At 36.2% G+C, this 23,557-nt stretch overlaps 1 protein-coding gene across 1 annotated transcript in view; it reads right to left on the minus strand.

Moving 5' to 3' along the window:
* The window catches only part of LOC115426238 (transmembrane protein 8B-like), a 93,539-nt gene that overhangs the window by 11,157 nt on the left and 58,825 nt on the right, over positions 1 to 23,557 (minus strand). Inside the window, exons 8-9 of the mRNA XM_030144242.1 lie at positions 20,581 to 20,727; positions 5,486 to 5,602 (exon numbers count right to left, since the gene is read on the minus strand). Coding sequence (XP_030000102.1) covers positions 5,486 to 5,602; positions 20,581 to 20,727 — 264 coding nt within the window. The remainder of the gene's footprint in view (positions 1 to 5,485; positions 5,603 to 20,580; positions 20,728 to 23,557) is intronic.

Below are 23,557 nucleotides of genomic sequence, written 5' to 3' on the forward strand. Positions count from 1 at the left end.
TACTGTATATGTTCTATTTTCTGTGCAGATGTAAATATAAAAGACAGTTCATGCAAACACACCCGTTTGTACTCTTTTATTCCCTCACCCAATGACAATCGATAAGAGAACTGATAAGGAATCGGATCGATAAGCAAAATCGATTATGGAACCGGAATTGTTAAAATTCTTAATGATTCCCATCCCTACCCCCAACCCCCAAAATCATTTTCTGATGGGGGGGTTATAGTGCTCCATAGGTAACGCCTACGTACCTCATCATTATCCTACTTATCGCATCCATCCGCCCTCCAAATGATGTTTTCGACCGGGGTGGGGGTGGTTAGGTCTCAGCGCCCCCCCTCTCAGCTTTCTCGTTCCAAACGCCCCCCCCCATGGTGTCCCAATGAGAAACAGTGGTCTATGCTAAAGTGTGAAAGTTGTTCCTGCTGCAGCCTTTTATGCATTTGTGGTCTGAAAACAAACCCTCATTTACTTTGTAGAATTAGAGGTATTTGCCATGGACAGATTTGGATTCTCCTCCTCTGTTCTTGTCAGTGAAGTCAACAGCCCTGCAGTAGACGTTCTGTGTGTGTGTGTGTGTGTGTGTGTGTGTGTGTGTGTGTGTGTGTGTGTGTGTGTGTGTGTGTGTGTGTGTGTGTGTGTGAGAGGGTGTGTGTGTGTGTGTGTGTGTGTCCTCCGCTTGACTGATCTAATTCAGTTGTGTCTGGGAACATTGACAATGCCAGGCTTTGCAGAAACATGACAAGTTGAAATGAAAGGGCCCTTGTAGGAAAAAAAACAAAACAAACTGCGACGCTCACATTCAGAAGTGCAGCGCTGAGAGGAGAATGCACAGACGCAGACGTACGCTATTGAACCGCTGATAAATTATTAAGTGTCAAGATATAAAAGCACAAGCCCAGGTTTATCTTCAAAAAAGTGCAGCATTAGCATTTGATCTGAGTAAGTTTTTGGATGAAGCTGTGACGTGCAGTTTACCACTGGGGCTGGTTCATGTGCAGTTCAACACTCCGTCACAGTCAATCATCTTTAAAGGCTGAGTAAACACGGAATTATGTACGGATATTATTGTGACATGTTCTCAACATCTTTTGTCACATGAGTAAAAAAAGGTCATCATGTCAACATTGAAAAAGAACCATAAAATCAGTCTGATCATCAGAGTCTGTTCAGGCATTTTCCTCAAACACCAATTAAAATAGTACAGTTAGGCTGCGTTCACACAGCTGTGTATTGGCAAGAATCTGGCGATACAATACAAATCACAATACTAGGATCACAATATGATATATCACGATATATCATGAAACTGTTATAAAGGCAATTTTTTGTTTGTTTCTTTTTAAATGATTATTTCTTTGAAGAATTGAATTACACCAGAAATCTGCACAAATACTAAACATATTTGATCAGAACAGGATCTAATGTTATATCACAAAATTTTCCTGTATTAAAACTGAAATTCAGTTTTATAGACATTACAGTTTAAGATCCTGTTCAAATGTTCATGTTCTATATGTTCATAACTAACATAACATTATTTTAGTTCAATCCCAACAAAGAAACTAACATTATTTAATAAAAGAGTGTTAAATAATAAACTAGAAGCACTCGGAGAGCGCAGACCTCCGCCAAGGCTGATCAGTGGCCCCCCCGTGGGCCCCCCCACCCCCGATCACCACCAAAATTTAATCATTTCTTCCTTATCCCATTTCCAACAAACCCTGAAAATTTCATCCAAATCTGTCCATAACTTTTTGAGTTATGTTGCACACTAACGGACAGACAAACAAACAGACAGACAAACAAACAAACAAACAAACAAACCCTGGCAAAAACATAACCTCCTTGGCAGAGGTAATAAAATGCAAACAAAAAGAAAAACACGAAACAAAAATTAACCTCCACAATATCTGCATTTGAATAAATACCTAAAAATATCGATACAGTACTGTTTGAATGAATGAATGAATAAATTTATTTTTGGTTTTACATCAATCATTGTACTCAGCACATCAATTGTAATAAACGTAAAAAACAAAAAAGGAATAGGCTAGAAGCAAAAGCTTATTTGCCTATCCTTTTCAACTAATACACTGCTTACATCAAAGTAAATGTGTATAGCATCAAGCATTTACACCATAATAATAGCAAATAAAGAAATTTTAAAAAGTCATCTTTTGAATATTGATACAGTATAGTGAAATGAAATATCACAATATATTGCTGAATTGATATTTTCTTACACCCCTAAATTCAAGCATTGCTTTACACAGTTCTTCCTCAGTATTTTCCAGCCGTTCAGTTTTAAACTCTGCTTTGACATTATTTCCATCACATTTCACTGTTGGAGGCTTGTTGATCCTGGGTTCAAAGATCACAGATTACTGCACATCTCTCCTCTTCACTCATTCTGACTTTCTTCCATTCTCTACATGATGTCTCAGCCATAATATTTGCATTTTCATATTTGTCAAATAACATGTCAACAAGAGATCTGAAATTGAATTACAAATATGCCATAGCTTGAGTAAAAGCAGCCAAAGCCAGTGGCTTTATGTAAATGTGTAACAGACTGAATGACACTGTGCGTGGATTCTGAAGAGCTGCTGTTAATCTGGGAAGCGAAGGATCTCGTCCACGTCCATATATACTGTCTCCTACCTAAGCCTGAGGGTTTACATGGTCGAATTAAACAGTACTTCATCTTCCACAGCGTCTGTAGGACCCTGAAGCTCATACAGAGATAACTCTCACAGCTACAACTCCCACACTTTATTCAGTGCAAAGCTTTCTCCGAGGAAACCACAAACCTCGTTTTCAAACTTATGTCAGAGGTTTGGCGTTAAAGGCAGGATTTTTTTTCCCGTCCTCTAGAACCTTGCCTGAAAGACTATTATTTTTTATCTTCTCAGTTCAGGGAGCACATTATGACTCGTAGAAGAGTCAGTGAAAGTACAAGCAGACTTATAATGGAACTACAACCCATGACTAATACCCACAGGCTGCACAACTTTGAAAGCCCCTCCCATGAAGAAGGCCAACAGCTTGATTGGTCACAAACCGTTTTTAGCCATGTGTGTGTTCTGGCCTAATGTCAACCTCAGTGATGGATTAAGTCTTTTTACAGTTTGTGGCACAAGTGACAATAGAGGGACTGTGTTGACACTTTTCATCTGCATGTTTGAACAAGCTCGTCCATGAATGTCAAACACCAATTACGCATTAAAAATAATAATTTATTGTATGCCGCATTCAAAATCCCCTGTAGAGCAGCAGCAGACATCACACACTAGACGACTCATTGGAAGTCATTATCTTAAAGTCCATGTAAAACAGCGTGTTCTGAGTATGTTCCACTGTGGAAAAATGAGGTTATGAACCACCCAGCTAAATTTGGATGATTAAATTAAAAACTAAATTAGGTTTCAAAGTCAAGAAAAAAACAAGTAGGGTTGTCATGGAATGAGAAGCAGATAGATGGAGTGGTTTACTGCTGCACCTACAGTACGATCACAGAGGCTTTTAACTTTTGAAACTTTTTCATGTATTTAGTCATGTAATGAGTGGGGAGGAGAAGAAAGGAGAACCGGTCAGGAACCGAAGAAATGGAACGTTCTTCTCTGAAGCAAATATTTGAATATAGTTCATGTCAGTGGCAGCTGCTGGTCTTTACAACAGGGGAAGCTCATCCTATGGCTCCATCATAAAACTTGTCATGTTATAGCAAAGCGATTAAAAATCAAAGGACTGTTCATCTATACCAGGGGTGTCAAACTCATTTTGGTTCAGGGGCCATATTTAGCCCAATTTGATCTCAAGTGGGCCAGACCAGTAAAATGATGACTTAATAATCTATAAATAATGACAAATCCAAGTTTTTCTTTTTGTTTTAGTACAAAAAAGCTCCAATTAAATTATGAAAATATTTACATTTTACAAAAAAAGATGTGAATAACCTAAAAAACTGAAATTTCATTTGAAAAATTTGTGCAATTTTAACAGTATTATGCCTCGACTTATTATTTATACATGTACATTTACACACAATATTACACAAACATTTGGTAACAGGCAGAATATTGTGAAAATTTTGGAGTTTGGAACTAAAATTTGAATAAATTCTACAATGTTACATCTCTTATTATTAACACAACTACAGATCACAGTGGATCCATAAATGCACAAAACATTTAGTAACAGGCAGAATATTGTAAAAATTGCACATTTCAGGTTGTTCATCTTTGGTTTTATTTATGTATTTATTTGCATTTTATTGTGAAAGAATAGTTTTGTAAATGTAAATATTTTCACAGTGTAATGCTTTTTTTTTCGCTTCAATTTTTTCCACATATTTTTCACAAAGAAAGGTTGTCGTTGTCATTATTTATGGGTTATTGTGTTGTTATTTTTACTGTAGATCACGTTGGTCTGTATGTGGAACCTGAACCAAAAGGATTTTGACAACCTTGGCTGTTCAGGTTCATTTTTGCAGTTTCCTCCTGGGGGCCGGAATGGAACCTTTGGTGGGCCGGTTTTGGCCCCCGGGCCGCATGTTTGACACCTGTGAATTACACTAAATAGCATCGGCTACATTCACAGCCTGAGCAGAGGACGGAATGACTGAGTGAGTTACACGTTACAGGCAAAATTATCCTTTTTTTTTATTGCCACTTACTGTCTTTTGCTCTTAAAACTCTTTTTTGGTCGCAAATCTATTCTATTTGATTGATGAATAAACAAACAAATGTCTCTCCAAAATGCCATCCGAGCTGCGTTATTTCAAACTGTGTGTGTGTGTGTGTGCACTTAACTCTTCAGTGTTGAATGTGAATAACACTATGGGTGTTACTTCTCACATAGTGTAAAACTTGATTGACACTAATTAGTGTAGTGTAGTGTAAAATATTAACTCTTACTAGAGTAAAGTTGACTCTGGAAATGTAACTCTATGTTCAGTGTAAATTTTACACTTTGTAGATAGGGACCATATGTTCACTGAGGTAGTGTTAAAATTAACTCTTTAAGTGTTATATAAACACTGGTGATTTTACTGTGTATGAACAAACGGAAATGTCTTAAGAAAAGTAGATGTAATTTTACCAATATTCTGCCTGTTACTAAATGTTTTTTGCAATTGTAATGCACATGTGTAAATGATAAACTGATAAACTGAGGCAGAATATTGTTTAAATTGCACTTGCTTTTCTTAAGACAACTCAATTTGTTCATGTTATTCAGATTTTTAAGGAAACTTTGTAGATGTAAACCTGATCATAATATAATTTTAATTTTTTCACTGTTATTATTTTACTGGTCCGACCCACTTGAGATCAAATTAGACTGAATGTGGAACTGAACTAAAATGAGTTTGACACCCCTGAACTAAGTCAGTTATTGTACAAAAAAACAACAAAAAAAACATGTTCAAAAACATGTAGGCTACTGGTTAAATAAATATATGCAGATAAGTTGCACTCACCCATGCCACAGCCATGATGCCCAGAGCAAACAGACTGGGTCCCAGCAGGTTCCAGAGGCCATGGCGGTCCAGCTGCAGAGCCATGGACAAAGACATGGCCCCCAGCAGATACAGCACCTGGACAGAACACCACAGCATCAATATGTGCAGTCATGAACGTCAGGCACAGCCTCGGCAAACCTCTGCAACTATGGCTCTGCACTAACACACTGAAATACAAGGGTCGCTTTGTCAAAAATTAACACTTATGAATAGATTTTACTTTCACTTATGGGACAAAAATCTGTGTTTGGCCAAATGACCCTGGTTTTACACAGAAAGTCAAGGACCCTTAAAGGTCTACCATGTTCAGGATACAGTAATGAGGACCTCAAATTACTAATTACTCAGTATCTCAGAATATTACTAATGACTGTCATTATTTTCACATCATTACTTCTAAGGAAATATGTTGTTATTTTGAGAAAGTTTGTCGTTGTTTAGTGAAACTAACTTATTATTTTGAGAAAGTTTCTCATTATTTGCTCACCGTAAGTCATTTCCACAACACTTCTCATTATTTTCAGATACTAAGTCATTATTTGGAGAAACCAACTCATTATTTTGACTTACCGGGTATTTCTTTTTCATTAAGGCAACAGAAAAGGGCTGGTATGTTATGCATATATCAAAATGTGGTGGACTTCTACACCAACTGATCTTTCACTGAGCAAGTAGGAATTTAACACTGAAAACAAAACACTAACAGTAAACAGTAAACAGCAAAGCTATAAATAAGAATGGTGTTATTTTTTGTATGTTCAACATTTGGGATGTGATGGAATACAGACAAACTAAAGGTCTGTGTGTCGTCTGTGTGGGATGCCTGTGGTGTTCAGCCTTCTGTCTGGACGGGAACATGAGGAGAAACCAGGGTTTTAGAGCAGAGGAGGGAGGAGGAGACCACTAATTGGCAAAAACCAAAGTAAAGAGGGGCGGCGTGGTGCAGGTCCAGTCATCTGTCAAACTGTGCCAAACATGCATGTATACATGGAAGCTTGAATGCATGGACTCTGCCCGGTAAGACTTGCAGTAATGAATCATTATGTCAGAAGAGCCGGTAGGCATCCTGGTAAAGTCTATTTTTATCTAACATATACTGAATATTTGAATCCCTGCCAGTATTACAGAGGTGACCTATACTACTGTCAATGTGTGGACAGGGACACGTCTGATGTGAAAACAGCTTATATTTAAGCTCCAAACCTCCGTTAAAACGAGGATTTACAGACACAGAAAGATTAAAAATGATTAAGAAGCGATTAATAAGTCACAATGTGTACTGTTTGGTAATCATTAGTGTCTAAAAACAGTACTTTGCCGTGCTGTTGCAACTGTATCAAGGTTATAATAGTTTTGGATTTTTTATTATAGTTTAGTTTTAATTAGTTTTGACTTTTTTTCTGTAATTCAGTTAGTTTTAATTAGTTTTTAAAGCAGGTTTGCTAGTTTTTATTATTGATTGATTAATTGATTGATGTATTTATTTTGAACATGAATGTCACACAGAAGAAAATATATATAAAAAAAAAACGCTTAAACCCAAGACATACAACACACATTTGAAAAGGAGTGAGAAGAAGCACAACTTATAAACTCCCACCCCTTCTCCTTATATAATTAATAACGACAATAACCTTCCTAGTCTAAGCAGATCTATACACTATGCCATAATATGACTGACACTAGTAAATAACAAGGTTTCTGGCTTTATATTATTATGAACAAATATGATTTACATAAACACATAATACAATAACACATATATGTAAATACATATTCATACACAGATCTATACACACATATACGCCTACATATATGCACACACACATACACACCTATACATACATTTACACACACTTACCACATACTTGTACATCTTTAGAACACCCAGTGATCCCCATATTATTTTTCGTTTTTTTTCTAAATTCTTAGTTTTAGTTTAGTTTTAGTTTCTTTATATATTTTATCTTCTTCGCCGTCGTATTCAAATAAATCCCAAACAGAACTCTGCTGCTTTCTCCCAACTTTAGTCTCCATGTTTCTAGGTAGAGTGGGGACCAGAAGACGACTGGAAACCACAAGTGACGGACCGCCAAGTGTCGTATGGTGCCGCTAGCTAAAAATGCTAGAGCGAAATAAATCGATTTCGTATTAATCCGACATTGACAAAGACGAAAACGAAGGGAATTTTATCCATAATTTTTATCAGTTTTAGTTAGTTTTGTAAATACACAATACAGTTTCAGTTAGTTATCGTTTTTTCTTTTAATTACAGTTTTTATTTATGTCAGTTAACGAAAATGTTTTCTACAATTCTAGTTTTTGTCATTTCGTTAGTTTTCGTTAACGATAATAACCTTGAACTGTATATTTACAAAATTCTTATTATATATTTAACCCATAAAGACCCAAACACCCACTGGCGATCAGAATTATTTACTGATCTAAACTGTTTAATACCTATTGATCCACTAATCTTATCAATCCATGTAAATAATTGATCAGATATGACCCATTTGGACGTTCAGAGGCTCCGTAGTTACCATGGAAACACTGTCATCTTCTACAACACAGGTGTCAAACATGCAGCCCGGGGGCCAAATCCGGCCCGCCAAAGGGTCCAGCTTTGGGATGAACTTGTGAAATGCAAAAATTACACTAAGATATTAACAGTCCTTTTAGTTCAGGTTCCATATTCAGACCAATTCAATCTCCAGTGGGCAGGACCAGTAAAATACTATCATAATAACATATAAATAATGAATAAAAATTTTTCTCTTTGTAAATGTACATATTTTCATGTATTTGTACTAAAACAAAGTATAATTTCATAAAAAATGTGAATAACCTGAACAATTATGAACAACCTGAAATGTCTTAAGAGAAGTAAATACAATTTTAACAAGATTCTGTCTGTTATTTTACATATTTTGTGTGTTTGTAGATCCACTGTGATATGTAAGTTATAATGTACATGTGTAAATGATAAACTGAGACATCATATTGGTAAAATTACACTTATTTTTTCAGTTTGTTTATGTTATTCACATTGTTTGAAAGGATAATTTGTAGATATAAATCGTTTCATAATGTAGATTTACTTTTTTCACTCTGAAACACAGAGAAAAGTTTGGAGTTGAGATTATTTATATATTATTATGTTATATTGTTATATGTGCTATATTATTTTACTGGTTCGGCCCACTTCACATCAACTTTAGCTGAATGTGGCCCCTGAACTAAAATGAGTTTGACACCCCTGCTTTACAACATTGATTCACCAGTAAAACCCATGGGGTTGGATCAATGAAAGTGGATGGAAACACTGGGTTTATGTTCAGTTAATGAGAGATTTGACTGAAATAGTCACTTTTTCCTCAATTTTCTGTGTTTTTATATAATAACATTCAGCTTTAATTTGAGCTTTTATGGACATCAATCCTATTCGGTAAATTAAACAGAGGAAAATACCAGATTTTCACTTAAGAATGCAAATTACTGAGCATGATATCAGAATAAATGGTGATAAATCACTTAAGAAAAGTTAAAAATAGAAAAACTCATAAATAAAACTCATTTAGGAACCCCCACATAAGTAGCACTGGGTCTTTATGGATTAATATTATTGAATTATTACTTCTATAATTAAAATAATTTTTATTCTACACTATAGATTTTAACACTTGTACCACAGTCTTAAACCCTTTTGCCCTATTAAACCAAACACTATTCATTTTTAGTCCAGTTGTTGCTGCTTTACACCTTTAACTTTCAGTGCAAACCTGTTTCAAACCACCAATTACCACTGATAAAATAATGTTTTATGTATTTTGAATGAATTATACTACATAGGGTTTTTTTTATTTTTTCATTTTTTCAATATTATATTTATTGTCATTTTTGCTTTATACACACACACTCACAAAATGACAATAACCAAAACAAAGAACATACCAACAGAACAACCAAACAAAAACAAAAATCGGCCCATAAAAATTATGTTTTTATTTCAAAATACAAATGCCCTTTAAACAACTGTCGAAGCTTCCAGTCCCATATAGGTAAGAAAAAGTTCCCAAGTCTTTAGAAAGACATCATCCTTATGGTGTAATCGAGAAGTGACACAGTCAAGGGAAATATAACTAAAAACTGTCTTCTGCCATTGTGTCCGGGTGGGAATCTGATCTGAGATCCAGTGTACAAGCAAACATTTTCTGGCACAAAAAGTAAGCATTCGATATAATTTTTTGTGATATTTGTTGACAACAACAGGGTCAGTTAAGCCAAGCAAAAGAAACAGAGGATTACGGCTCAGTTTTGCATATTTTGTTTCAGTATTTTGTTTATTTAAATCTGATCAAAAATAATTAAGATGAACCTGAAAAAAACAATCAACAATCAGTTTGACTGAGGGAATGAAGGGGTTCTTTGGGGGGGTTTCCTACTGAGATGTCATTGCATCATCCCCTGGTGGTCCAAGAGGGAGGGAGCTGTAGTAATGATATAGGTCAATGGTGTCAAATATATGGCCCATGGATCAAAACCGGCCCACCTTAGGGTTTGATCTGGCCCGTTGTATGAATTTATGAAATCCAAAAATTACAATGAACATATGAACAATCAAAGATGTCAAACTCATTTTAGTTCAGGTTCCACAATAGACCAATATGATCTAAAGGGGATCAGACCAGTAAAATACTATCATAAAAACGTAGAAATAATGACAACTACAATTTTTTCTCTTTGTTTTACTGTAAAAAAAAATACATTCACATGAAGGTGTTTACATTTATGAACTATCCTTTCACACAAAAGTAATAAACATAAACAACAATAAATCACTAATGTCTTAAAAGAAGTGTAATTGTAAAAATGTAACTGTACCAATATTCTGCCTGTTAGTAAATGTTTTGTGTATTTGTGGATCCACTGTGATCTGTTAGTTGTAATGTACATTTGTTCACTCTAAAACATAGAGAAAACATCACATTATCTAGAGCAGGGGTGTCAAACTCATTTTAGTTCAGGGGCCACATCCAGCCTAATATGGCATAAAGTGGGCCGGACCTGTAAAATAATATAAATAATAGGATAATAATAACTTTTGAGTGAAACATTAAATTCCGTATGAAATGTTTACATATATGGATTTTACTCGAAGAAATATGAACAACCTGCAAATTCTTAAGAAAAATAAGTGCGATGTTAACAATATTACGCTTTAGTTTATCATTTATACATGTGAATCACAACTTAGAGATCACAGTGGATCTAAAATACACAAAACATTTAAAAACCGGGAGTTATATTATTAAAATTTCCACATACTTCTCTTAAGAGATTTTAGGTTATTCATTTTTTTTTTTTTTAAAGGCTAGCCTGTAATGTAAATATTCTTGTGTATTGTAACATTTTTTATACTAAAACAAAGAGAAAAATTTACAGTTCTCATTACTTATAGGTTATTATGATAGTATTTTACTGTGTGACCCACTTTAGATTGAATTGACCTAAAAAAAATTTTAACATCCTTGACTGTTAATATCTTCAGTGTCATTTTTGCATTTCACAAATTCCTCCCAGCGGCTGGATTGAACCCTTTGATGGGCCGGATTTGGCCCCCGGGCCGCATGTTTGACACCTGTGATCTATCTGTTATTATGTTATCATTTGCTGGTCCGACCCACTTGAGATCACATTGGTCTGAAAGTTGAACCTGAACTAGAATGAGTTCGACACCCCTGGGTTATTCATGGTCTGTTGACTCCATATGGTGAACAGCCCTAAAAACACATGGCTCTACCTCTAGTTTGGACGTCACAGTTCTTTGCTAAATTGAGACTTGGTACTTAGATCATCTTTGGCTGATTTAAAGTCATAACGCTCCACATTAATATATGATCCTCGTTAATAATGAAACCTTCTGTGCATGTGCAGCATCAAGAATGCTTTTACCCTGCTCTGACGTTTGAGCTAATGAGTGCATTAGCTGTGATTGGAGTTGAGCAACTGGAGAGAACTGGGACAGTGGCAACGAAAAGTCTGGAAAGAAACTTTGCTATTTAACCCATAAAGACATTTTGCTCACATTTTCAACATAAAATAGACTATATGAACAAAAAAACCTTTTCTCTATCATTTTACTTGTGAATCGGTCATAAATACAGGTCTGATATTTGTAACAAATGCAGACATAAAACATAACTTCTCAAATTTGCCGATCTATGGTGATTTAATTCTGCATACACCTTGGCCCCGACTGATGTTCATTCATTTATAAGGAGTGCTACCCTGAACCAAGATGGCGGCTCCACTGACAAATGCTGAGGGGCTGAACGTCTAGTGTATATACCTATGTTGAGAAGCAATGACGAATTCAGAGCAAACTGATCTGAATTCAGAATAAGATAAGACAAGACACGATAAAAATAAGATAAGATTAGATAAGGTAAGATGAGATAAGACAAGATAAAATAAGATAAGATGAGATAAGATAAGACAAGACAAGACACGATAAGATAAGATAAGATAAGATAAGATAAGATAAGATAAGACAAGATAAAATAAGATAAGAAAGATAAGATAAGGTAAGATAAGATAAGACAAGATAAAATAAGATAAGACAAGATAAGACAAGACAAGATAAGAAAAGATAAGATAAGATAAGATAAGACAAGACAAGATAAAATAAGATAAGAAAGATAAGATAAGGTAAGATAAGATAAGACAAGATAAAATAAGATAAGACAAGATAAGACAAGACAAGACAAGATAAGAAAAGATAAGATAAGACAAGACAAGATAAAATAAGATAAGATAAGATAAGATAAGATAAGATAAGATAAGATAAGATAAGATAAGATAAGATAAGATAAGATAAGATAAGATAAGATAAAATAAGATAAGGTAAGATAAGAAAAGAAAAGATAAGATAAGGTAAGATAAGACATGACAAGCTAAAAGAAGATAAGTTAAGATAAGATAAGATAAGATAAGACAAGACAAGACAAGACAAGACAAGACAAGACGAGACAAGACAAGACAAGATAAGATAAGATAAGATAAAATAAGATAAGGTATGATAAGAAAAGATAAGATAAGGTAAGATAAGACATGACAAGGTAAAAGAAGATAAGTTAAGATAAGATAAGATAAGACAAGACAAGATAAGATAAGATAAGACAAAATAAAATAAGATAAGACAAGATAAAATAAGATAACGTAAGATTAGATAAGGTAAGACAAGACAAGACAAGACAAGATAAGATAAGATAAGATAAGATAAGATAAGATAAGATAAGATAAGATAAGATATATTTTATTGATCCCCAAAGGGGGAAATGTACAGCAGCACAAGACACTAAACACAAAATACAATAGAAAAATAAGGAGAAGATTTTAAAAAAATTAATAAAAATATATTAAATGCCCAAAATAACTATCGAATAGAATATAGAACCAGTAAATGAGACAGTTGTTAGTTTAGGAATGGAGCTCCTGCAGCTCCCAGACTCCAACACAGACTTAAGCACAAAGCAGTGATAATCGTACTTCTAGACTGTTTCAGACTACTACTGGTTGGAGTGCACAGACAGTCATTTGCATTTATCTGTTTAGTTGAAGCTCTTTGTTCTAGAATGACCTTAACACACTTTCTGCTGATGGATTTTAAAACAACTTTGGAGCTCTGAAAGTCAGATGTCAGACCCACATACACACTATGAGGTGTCCTGGGTCCTTCACCCTCCACTGCTGCTGCTGTTGTGGTCCCAGACATACACAAACAAAACACACACTGTTTTCATTTGGTACACAAACACACACAGTTCCACTTGCCAGTCCTGACATGTGCCGTTTGATTAGTGACTGAATACTGCAACACTCAGCAAAACGCAAAACTCTGGAGGACAGCAGATGTTCTCCCTCCCACCGCTACACCCACTCCCCTCCTCCCCTCACTATGTCTCATTTATGGATGTGGACACACAAACACACACACTTTGTGCGTTCCCATGTTGGTGTGCATCCAGGGACTGACCCACGGAGAAGGTGCACCTGTTAATGTCTGCTGCAATATGTCAACAACCACACAACCATTGGCGGCTGCTCGTCTTTCAGACAGGGGAAGCTCATTCTCGGCTTACATAAAAAAAAAAAAACGTCAAGTTATTTAAACATAAATTCGTCCCTCCGTTCCTTTTTAAGAAAATGGTCAGTGACCTTATCGTACCAACTAAACAAGAAAACGTTGAAATTATGGTAAATTGAAACAAGGAAGTACAATGAGTGTGTTTTATTCACAGTGCAAGAAATGAACGAGTAATTTCGTAGTGGTTTCTCTCTCAATTTCACAGCAGAATGCACAACGGTATTAAACTGAACTGTGTCAGTGAAGGAGTAGATCTCAAAATAGCTGTCAATCAAATGGGATTCAGGATTTCAACTGATCCTCCAATCAGCACATGGAAGCCCGGCGTCCAGCCCGGCCGAGCTCCGCCCACAGCTCCATTCACCCCCAGAGACACCAAGCATCCGGGGGCGGGACAACATTGTGGCATTTATCCAAATACCGTCCAGTTTTGAGGCAATGAAAAAAACTGTTCCACTCAGTCCCATTGAAGTGCATGGATGCCAGGTGTCTACTGACCATAGATCGAATGAGAAAACAGCGTAACGGGAATGTATGAGAAGTGAACAACATCAAGTCTGATGACTTGTGATAAAGCTGATTCTGAACGAACTCGTCTGTGAGATGAACGTGTTCTAACACATTTGTAGTCAATGAAATGTCAACACAACCGTACATATTTAACCATTTAATTTGAGTAATTTTAGGGGAAGCCCAGCTTCCCTTGCAGTCTGTGAGAAATCGCCTCTGCACACAACTGAACACTGGGCACCGCTGACTTCAACACACTGATCTGTTTATTTAAGCATCTGCAGCTCGCATTTATAACACTCTTCCTCCTCCTCCTCCTCCTCATCCCTCTGTCCTACAGGGCTTATCTCACATTGTCAACCACCAACATCAAGATGGCACTTTCCTGTGTTGCCAAACTATGTGGACATATGGAGACTGTGGTCCAAACAGAGCTGACTGCAGATCACTCACTGGTCCAGTCCCAGTGTCATGCCTTGGCCTTGTACTGAACTCAAATGGCATCCTCCAGGGCCGAAAAATGAAGCCAAGGCCCAAGTGCCTAAACCGTCCTTGAACAGTTATTCGAGGTTGGCTCCAAAAGCAAGTCCATCCCCACAGACCCCAAAGGCACATTTTCAGCAGAGCTTAACAAATTAACAGCCTAACACAAAAAACAATTTTTAGCTATTTTCCATGTTTGTAACTGTGCTGGTTGTAAATTTTCATATAAATAATGTATCTGAGTTGAATTAAGGCATAATAATAATAATAATAATGGATTAGATTTCTATAGCACTTTTTTGGTCACTCAAAGCGCTTTTCATTATTGATCCATTATTCATTCACTCTGTCATTCATACTCTGGTGGTGGTAAACTACACCTGTAGCCACAGCTGATCTGGGGCAGACTGATGGAAGTGTGGCTGCCAACTTGCGCCTACGACCACCACCGAACATTCATACGCATTCATACACCAGTGTGAGTGGCACTGGAAGCAGTCCAAGGACACAACGGACTGACTCGGACTCGAACCGCCAACCCTTCGGTTATTGGATGACCCGCTCTACCTCCTGAGCCATGGCCGCCTGCATAACACTATATGAATTCAAGCTGAGGCCTGGTTTGACAGGATGATGCCATTCCTGTCTACTGTGCTATATGGTGTCTGTCAGAGTTCCTACTTATTAAATAAAACTTTTTTTTTCATCGTATATTTCCATAGCCTGCTCTACTGTAGTTGTGGTTAAAAAGTTACATTAAGAAGTCTTTCAGAGGATCAAATTTGTCATGACCTTTACATGTACTTAACAAAATCAGGCCTATATTAGCATAGCTTTGTTACCTTATGTTAGCATTCATTTGTAACGTCTGTAAGCTAGCCTGTTAAATGTCATGTCTCGTCAGATTTGTTAATCATGTTAATGTTTAGTGTTTCATGTCTCGCCTTTGGTTTTCAGTGTTTTGTCTTTGTTTCACTGGACACTTTATGTTAAGTTAGAGTTTCACGTTTTGCGTGTCTTGCACTCGCTGTTTTATTTTGTACACATCTCTTCCCTCTCTTTTCAGACCCGGACTTCCTCCCTTTGTGTGTTTTCCCACCAGTGTGATTGTTAGCCCCACCCCTTGATTGTTGTCACCTGTGTTCCCCTACCTCAGGTATAAATAGTCCTGTCTCCCTTTGTCTTGTGCCAGTTCGTCTGTTTCCATCATTGTGTTTCACGTCAAGCTGTCTACCAGGTTTTTCCATGTTTGTCAAGTTTCATGCTTTTTCAAGTTTTCCTGTAAGAGTTTTGTTCATCATAGAGATTTGTTTGTAGTTTTTTATATCCTCCTTGTGAGCGCTTTGTGTTAATCACTTTTTCATAATTAAAATACTTTTGTTAAAATCTTCAGTTTTTGTGAGTTGTGCAAATGAGTCCACCATTTCATGTGCCAAGGAGTTCTAACATTAAATAAAGAATATAGTTATAATGTGCTCATACAGTAGATGAAGCCGACATTATTGTTGTCAAACAGAACTGTATGTGCCAACATTTATCAAGCAACTGAAACAGCTGTGTGGTGTTTAACTTAAGCTAATACCAGCGCGTTGACCTGTGGGGATCCACAGGTTCAGATGTGGTAGTTTTTATACGTTTGTGTATTCGTACATGCTGTACCACATTTGTCCAGCAGTCACCGCCAAAGTGTCCAGGCCATAGCAACATGGTTGTAAGGCTGTTGTATTTCAAAATTACGAATATCTCCCAAAATATTTGTCCTATCAACTTGCCGTTTTCACCAGTCTGTTCCTTGACCAAAAATACACAAGTATGACAAACTGCCGCAGTCAGCTCTGTACAGATTGTGTGTGAATCCCTGGACACACACACACACACACACACACACGCACACAAAGGCCACTTGGCTTTTATAAAATAGATCATGTGAGCAGTGTGTTTTCAGTGAGTTACCACTAAAGGAGCCGTATGCAGGTTTGTGGCTAAAACTGTTCCTGCAATCACATTCAGAATACTGTAAAGCACAGGTGTCAAACATGTGGCCTGGGGCCCAAATCCGGCCCGCCAAAGGGTTCAATCTGGCCCTTGGGATGAATTTGTGAAACTGCAAAAATTACACTGAAGATATTAACAATCAAGGATGTTAGAATCAATTTAGGTTTATTCACTCTAAAGTGGATCTGACCAGTAAAATGCTACCATAATAACCTATAAATAATGAAAACTGTAAATTGGTCTCTTTGTTTTAGTGTAAATGAAGTAAAATTACACAAAAATGTTTACATTTACAGAGTAGCCTTTAACAAAAAATGTGAATATCTGAAATGTCTTAAGAGAAGTATGTGCAATTTTAATAATATTCTGTATTTAATGTTTTGTGTATTTGTAGATCCACTGTGATCTCTAAGTTGTGATTCACATGTATAAATGATAAACTAAGGTGTAATATTGTTAACATTGCACTTATTTTACTAAAGAATTTTTGGGTTGTTCGTATTTGTTCATGTTATGTTCAAGTACAATTCATAGATGTAAACATTTTCATTACGAAATTTACTTTTTTCACTCACAAGTTCTTATCCTATTATTTATATTATTTTGCTGGTCTGGCCCACTTTAGATCATATTAGGCTGTATGTGGCCCCTGAACTAAAATGAGTTTGACACCCCTGCTGTAAAGCATGGTATTGAAAAAGTTTAAATCAAATCACATTGAAAAAAACACTAGCTTGGTCATTGTACCCTTGTCCAGTCACGGTAATTTCATGGCTCTAAAAAAACTATTTTGGTGTTGACTAAAATGCCAAATTCAACACCAAACTAATTTAAAACAAACATATATAAAATATATTATGACTGATTTAACATAAATAAAAATAAATAAAAATCCTCTTTCCCTACAGTATTTGCCATGACAGCTTCATTTTGTAAATCACTTTAAAACTTTTCTTCTTGCCCAGCATCTTAAAATGCTGTGTTTGGTGGATACTTGGCCTTGGTCCTTCACAGAAATGGGGCGTCCTACACCTGCTACTTTACAGGACTGTGCAAACTGAGGGCTATTGCTGTGGAATTGGTACCAGACCAATTTCTGCCGATGTTTTGTGATTCAGTCTTAGTCGACCGAACACACAGCTGCTAACAATTTTCAAAATGAAACTATTTAAAAGGAGGTGCAAAGACACAATATTTCAGAAGTACATGGATAAGGGAGGTGTTGGGTACCACTGAGTGTTATAAAGATGAACAAGTATGTGGTTTGTGTATGTTTATGTACATGTATGTATATGTATATGTATGTATAAGTGTGTATGTGTGTGTATATATGTGTATGTATGTGTATATGTGTGTATGTATAGATATGTGTATGAATATGTATTTACATATATGTGTTATTGTATTATGTGTTTATGTAAATCATAATATTTGTTCATAATAATATAAGCCGGAAACCAAATTATCTAATAATAAGTATCCGTCATATATAGTATATAGTACAGCAGTGGTTCCCAACCCTTTTTGGCTCGAGACCCCATTTTAACATCACAAATTTCTGGCGACCCCAGACATTCAAAACAGAGACCTTTTTTTTGCTAAAATAAATTTTTGATCATGTAATAGTTTGCTATAATATGTTGCAAATCAACATTAATTTTACATGACATTTAGGTTATATAATGTAAATTTTTATTACTAAGTTTTAATTCCTACTTCCTACTCCCTTTCAGGCACAACAGTTGTTCTTTTTTTTTCTATTATTTGATTTTCAATATTTGATTTTTTTATTTGGAATTATTTATTATTATTATTTATTTATTTTTTCTTCCATATGTTTTGTATTATGTCTGTGTCTGAACTAAACTAAACTAGAAGCACTCAGAGAGCGCAGACCTCCGCCAAGGCTGATCAGTGCCCTGCCCCCCCCGTGGGGCCCCCCCCCCATGCCAAGGAGGTTATGTTTTTGCCAGGGTTTGTTTGTTTGTTTGTCTGTCTGTCTGTTTGTCTGTCCGTTAGTGTGCAACATAAACTCAAAAAGTTATGGACAGACTTTGATGAAATTTTCAGGGTTTGTTGGAAATGGGCCCCCCCGTGGGCCCCCCCACCCCCGATCGCCACCAAAATTTAATCATTTCTTCCTTATCCCATTTCCAACAAACCCTGAAAATTTCATCCAAATCTGTCCATAACTTTTGAGTTATGTTGCACACTAACGGACAGACAAACAAACAAACAAACAGACAAACAAACCCTGGCAAAAACATAACCTCCTTGGCGGAGGTACGGAGGTAACTAAACAAAATTTTTTTTTAAAATTATCAATTACTCAAAATTTCAGGCGATTCCATTTGAATTCCAGGCGACCTTATGTGGGGTCCCGGCCCCACGGTTAAAAAACACTGCATTAACTGCTCCCAATCCCCTTTTTAAGTTGAGTGGTACAGTCTGTTCTTTCTCAAACTGATAAAATCTTGCACCACAAACATCTGAAACCAGTGTTCAAGGGGTTAAACTGAAATGAGGAGGAAAGAGGGTCTTATTTAGAGGCTCACCTGGGGTGTATATGCACCAGCAGTAGCAAAGTTTGCATTGTAATTACGTCGATCCTTTTACAGTGAAACCTTGCCACTTTAGTAAGTTTTTTTTTTTTCTTTGGCTTTTTTTTTTTTTTTTTTTTTTTTATCAATTACAAGAAATTTCAGGCAACCCCATCTGAATTCCAGGCGACCCCACGTGGGGTCCCGACCCCAAGGTTGAAAAACACTGTAGTATAGATATGCTTAGACTAAGAAGGTTATTATTGTTATTAATTATATAAGCAGAAGGGGTGGGAGTTTATGAGTTAGACTTCTTCTCACTTCTTTTCGAATATGTATTATATGTCTTATGTCTTGTTTTTTCTTCTTTTTCTTTTTTTTTTTTTTTGATGGATGTCTTGTCCAGCATCCCAACAGCAGAATGGTAGTCTGTCTGCCTTTTGTTTATGCATTTGTTTAATGTTTATACATTTGGCAGATGCTTTATTCCAAAGCGACTTACAGGGGAAAACCAATCAAATCACTCATTCAATCAAATTTTATTTATATAGCGCCAGATCACAACAAAAAAGTTATCTCATGACACTTTATATATAGAGTTGGTCAAAACCAGACTCTAAGCCATTTTACAGAAACCCAACAGAACTGGTGCTGAACAAATTTGCTTTGCCAAGGGTAACTTCATAAAGTATATGAAGCTCCCCTTGATATTCTTCTGTTATTATGAGTTTTGATGAACCATATTCGATGAGGACCTGACATGGGGGGGTGGGGTGGCGAAGACCCTCACAAGAAAATATCAACAATACAAACAGTACCAACCATGGTGATAATTATAATGGTAACAATAACTACAACTGGAACTTATGTCTTATGTTAAAGTGTTTTGTTTTGGGGTTTTTTTTTCTGTTTTGACATTCATATTCAAAATAAATACATCAATCAATCAATCAATCAATCAAAATCTGGGTGCTGAATATGTCTAATACAGCTGACAATCTGTAGCAATAAAGTGCTTTTTTTTTGTTGATACTTTTACCCTCGTACGCTTTTGTAAGTTACTATCTCTCACACTCTGTTTAGTTCACCATGGGTCACAAAAAAATAACCCTGCAAGGAAAACATTTAACTCATCCATTATTTTCTAAAAGGGGCTCATTTTCAACCTGTATTTGCATAAACAAACCTGATTATGGTAATAGTGCTGTGACAATTATTATCCTGCAAACTTGTTGAACTAAGTACGTACAATACACCACCACAGTGTCAGTGTCTGCTTAAAATATAAAATACAGAAAAATATAACCAGTATTAGGGGAAAAAAAACAAAACAAAACAATAATTTCACTTTGGATTCACGATTATTTGGTGCTTACCTGTTTGATGATGGACTTGAGCCTGGCCATGGCGATGACAGTGACCCACACCGACATGAGTGACCCCAGGAAGTCACAGAACTGCAGGACATCGTACTCCATGATGCAAAAGACCACGATGCCCGGCTGGTCGCATGCATGGTAGAACTGCCAGGATAAACGATGTAGAACTTAGTGATTCTGCATAGCTTCATTTAAAATATGTATGCGTAAAGTAAAGCTAAAACTAACTTTCAACAATAAAAATAAATGCACGCTCTGCTAATAAATGGCTGTTTGTTGAGTTTTCTATTACACAACTGCAGCCAAGCAATTGTAGCTGAGCAGCAGAATCTAGTCCATCCATTATCCTGCTCGGATGCTGGGATGACTTTTTTTTATGAATAAATTATAGGTCTGTCTGGTTTGGTGGATCATCTGTTTTAGTCTGTATGTTGCCATTTCAGTCACAGCTTCCTGTTTACTTTCCCAAGACAGCAGGTTTGGTGTTGGCTCATATTTAAATATTTGCTTAAATTTATTCAAAAGGTGTTGAATGAGTCATTATTTCAGTGTCTGGAAAACACACTTTAGCTGCGTTCAGACTGCAAGAAAATGTGGCCCAAATCCATTTTTTTTTGCCCATATGTGACCTGTATGCAGTGTTGGGAATAACGGCGTTAAAAATAATGGCGCTACTAACACCGTTATTGTTTTCCAGTAACGGCTAATCTAATTCATTACTATTTCAAACGTTACAACGCCGTTACCGTTACCGGCAGTGAAATGTGGTGCGTTACAATGCACTGATTTCTAACAGCTGTTATCCGTCCTGACTCGCTCAGCCAGGCACGAGAGATGTGATGTTCGCGGACGAGTTGAGTCTTTATTTTTATACTTAATTTTTAACAGGTTTTAAATTTTTTTAACAAACAGATAAAAACAAAAAGTAAAGACATACAAAACAAGAGACGTCAACAAGCACAGACAGGGTAGTATCAAAAATTAAAGTACAACGATAAATATGTGGGTCAGTGAGTCATAATGTTATCCCATCACAATACGAAGGTTGAGTTAGTTTGGGTATTGTCCTGTTTCAGTCCAAGTCAGATGATTCAGATATTCTCATATTACATCCGATTGTGTCCCGTAAACCCGCTGACATAATTACATCCATCATTTTCATAAATATTTGTGCACATTTTCCTGAAATGCATATTTACACATGTTGATAGTAAAACACACAGATGTTGACATATATGTGTATTTCTCATGAGAAAAAACAAGGTGCTGTCCTATTGGGGCGTCACATCTTCTGGGATAGATGTCCATTTTAGCCAGTAATTAGTATATTTGTCCAAATTGTGGTTCAAGGAGAAAGTTAGTTTTTCCATACTGTATATTTCTTTAAAAATTCCAATCCATTCCTTCTTTGTTGGGGGTTCGTCACTCAGCCATTTCCTTGTTATAGCTTTTTTACAGGCTGCCATCATTATATTAATCAGGTATTTGTCTCTAGAGTTGACTGTGGGTGGTGGATTTCCAAGATAAACTGTGCGGAAATCATGTTTGAACGGCTCTTTTAAGTGAACGATAAGAACTGATTCATTGCGAGCTGTTCGTTTATGTGCCATTCTTCTATTCAAATTGCCCACACTGCCTTCATGCTTCACCTGTGTGCCCCGTGAATCTGAGTTGTCCACGCTGCCTTCACCTGAACCACTGATGACATGTTCGAGTTTGAGTTGTCCCAGCACACCCCATGCACTTGAACGCAGCTACATGCGCAGCTAATTTAGGGGAGGAGTTATCAGTGAGTCCGACTGACTGGACTGGAGGCATTTACCGCTGGATCAGGGAGGAGCAACTGAAAAAAGTGGAGATGTGGGATTAACTGGAGGAGCATCTTCTTCCTATAAATGCAGATATGCTTTCATGTGGTGGAAAAGTCGGGCCCATGTGGACCCCAGCCTCACCACAGTTATCGTATTCAGTACCTGTCTGCTGTTCTACTCTATGCAATGGGCCATGAAACACGCTGAAAAATCTGTTTCCTTTTACATATTTGAAGGTTTTCACAAAAGTAACACAATACTTTCCCTGGTAACTAATTACATTTATGAAGGAGTAATTCTGTTACTAATTCAATTACTTTTTGGGAAAAGTCATTAGTAACGACAACTAATTACTTTTTTTCAAGTAATTTATCCAACACTGCCTGTATCTGATCTATTAACCCTCCGGTATCCGGGTGTGCCTTTTAGGCACACTTTGCACTTCGTTTTAAAAAACTTCATATTATTTTTCACAATTTAAATAAGGTTAGAATTCAAAAGTTGTTCATTTTTGAATGATCTTTAAAATTCTGGCCACCAACTAAAATTTGCACATTGTAAATAAAAGAAAATTACAAGACTAGCATCTGTCGCCCAAGTGTGCCTAAAACGCACTATTTCTTCCATTTGACATGTATGGTTAGGGCTGACCTTGATTTACAAAAATAAAATCAAATTAGAGCAGAAAAATAAATCAATATATAATATTTAATAGTTTGATTTATAGGTGTGCATTTTACCTACACTTCGTGACAGATGCTAGTATTTTTGAACATTTGACCTAGCGCTAAAAATAATAATAATGCAAATTAACCAGTGTTGGAGTTAATCATTGACATATGCCAGGATGAAAAAATCAAATAATATGTAATCCACTTTTTATGTAGTATATTGAATTTTTTTTTTTTTTCATCCAAAAAAAATGGTTTGTTTACATTACAAACACAGCATTTAAAGGGTTAAAAAATGTGACAATTATTGAGTATTTGGTATTTTTATTTATGACTCAAGTTGATGAAATAGAAAAAAGGATAAAAGAATTAAAAACAAACTGTATGAAAACTTTTTTGACATTATTCCACAAGTGTGCCAAAAAGGCACACTTGGTGCTTAGTAAGGGCCTTGCTGGACGGGATACCGGAGGGTTAAAGACAGTCTGAACA

Source organism: Sphaeramia orbicularis, chromosome 9 (assembly GCF_902148855.1).
Source record: "Sphaeramia orbicularis chromosome 9, fSphaOr1.1, whole genome shotgun sequence".
NCBI classification, from domain to species: domain Eukaryota; kingdom Metazoa; phylum Chordata; class Actinopteri; order Kurtiformes; family Apogonidae; genus Sphaeramia; species Sphaeramia orbicularis.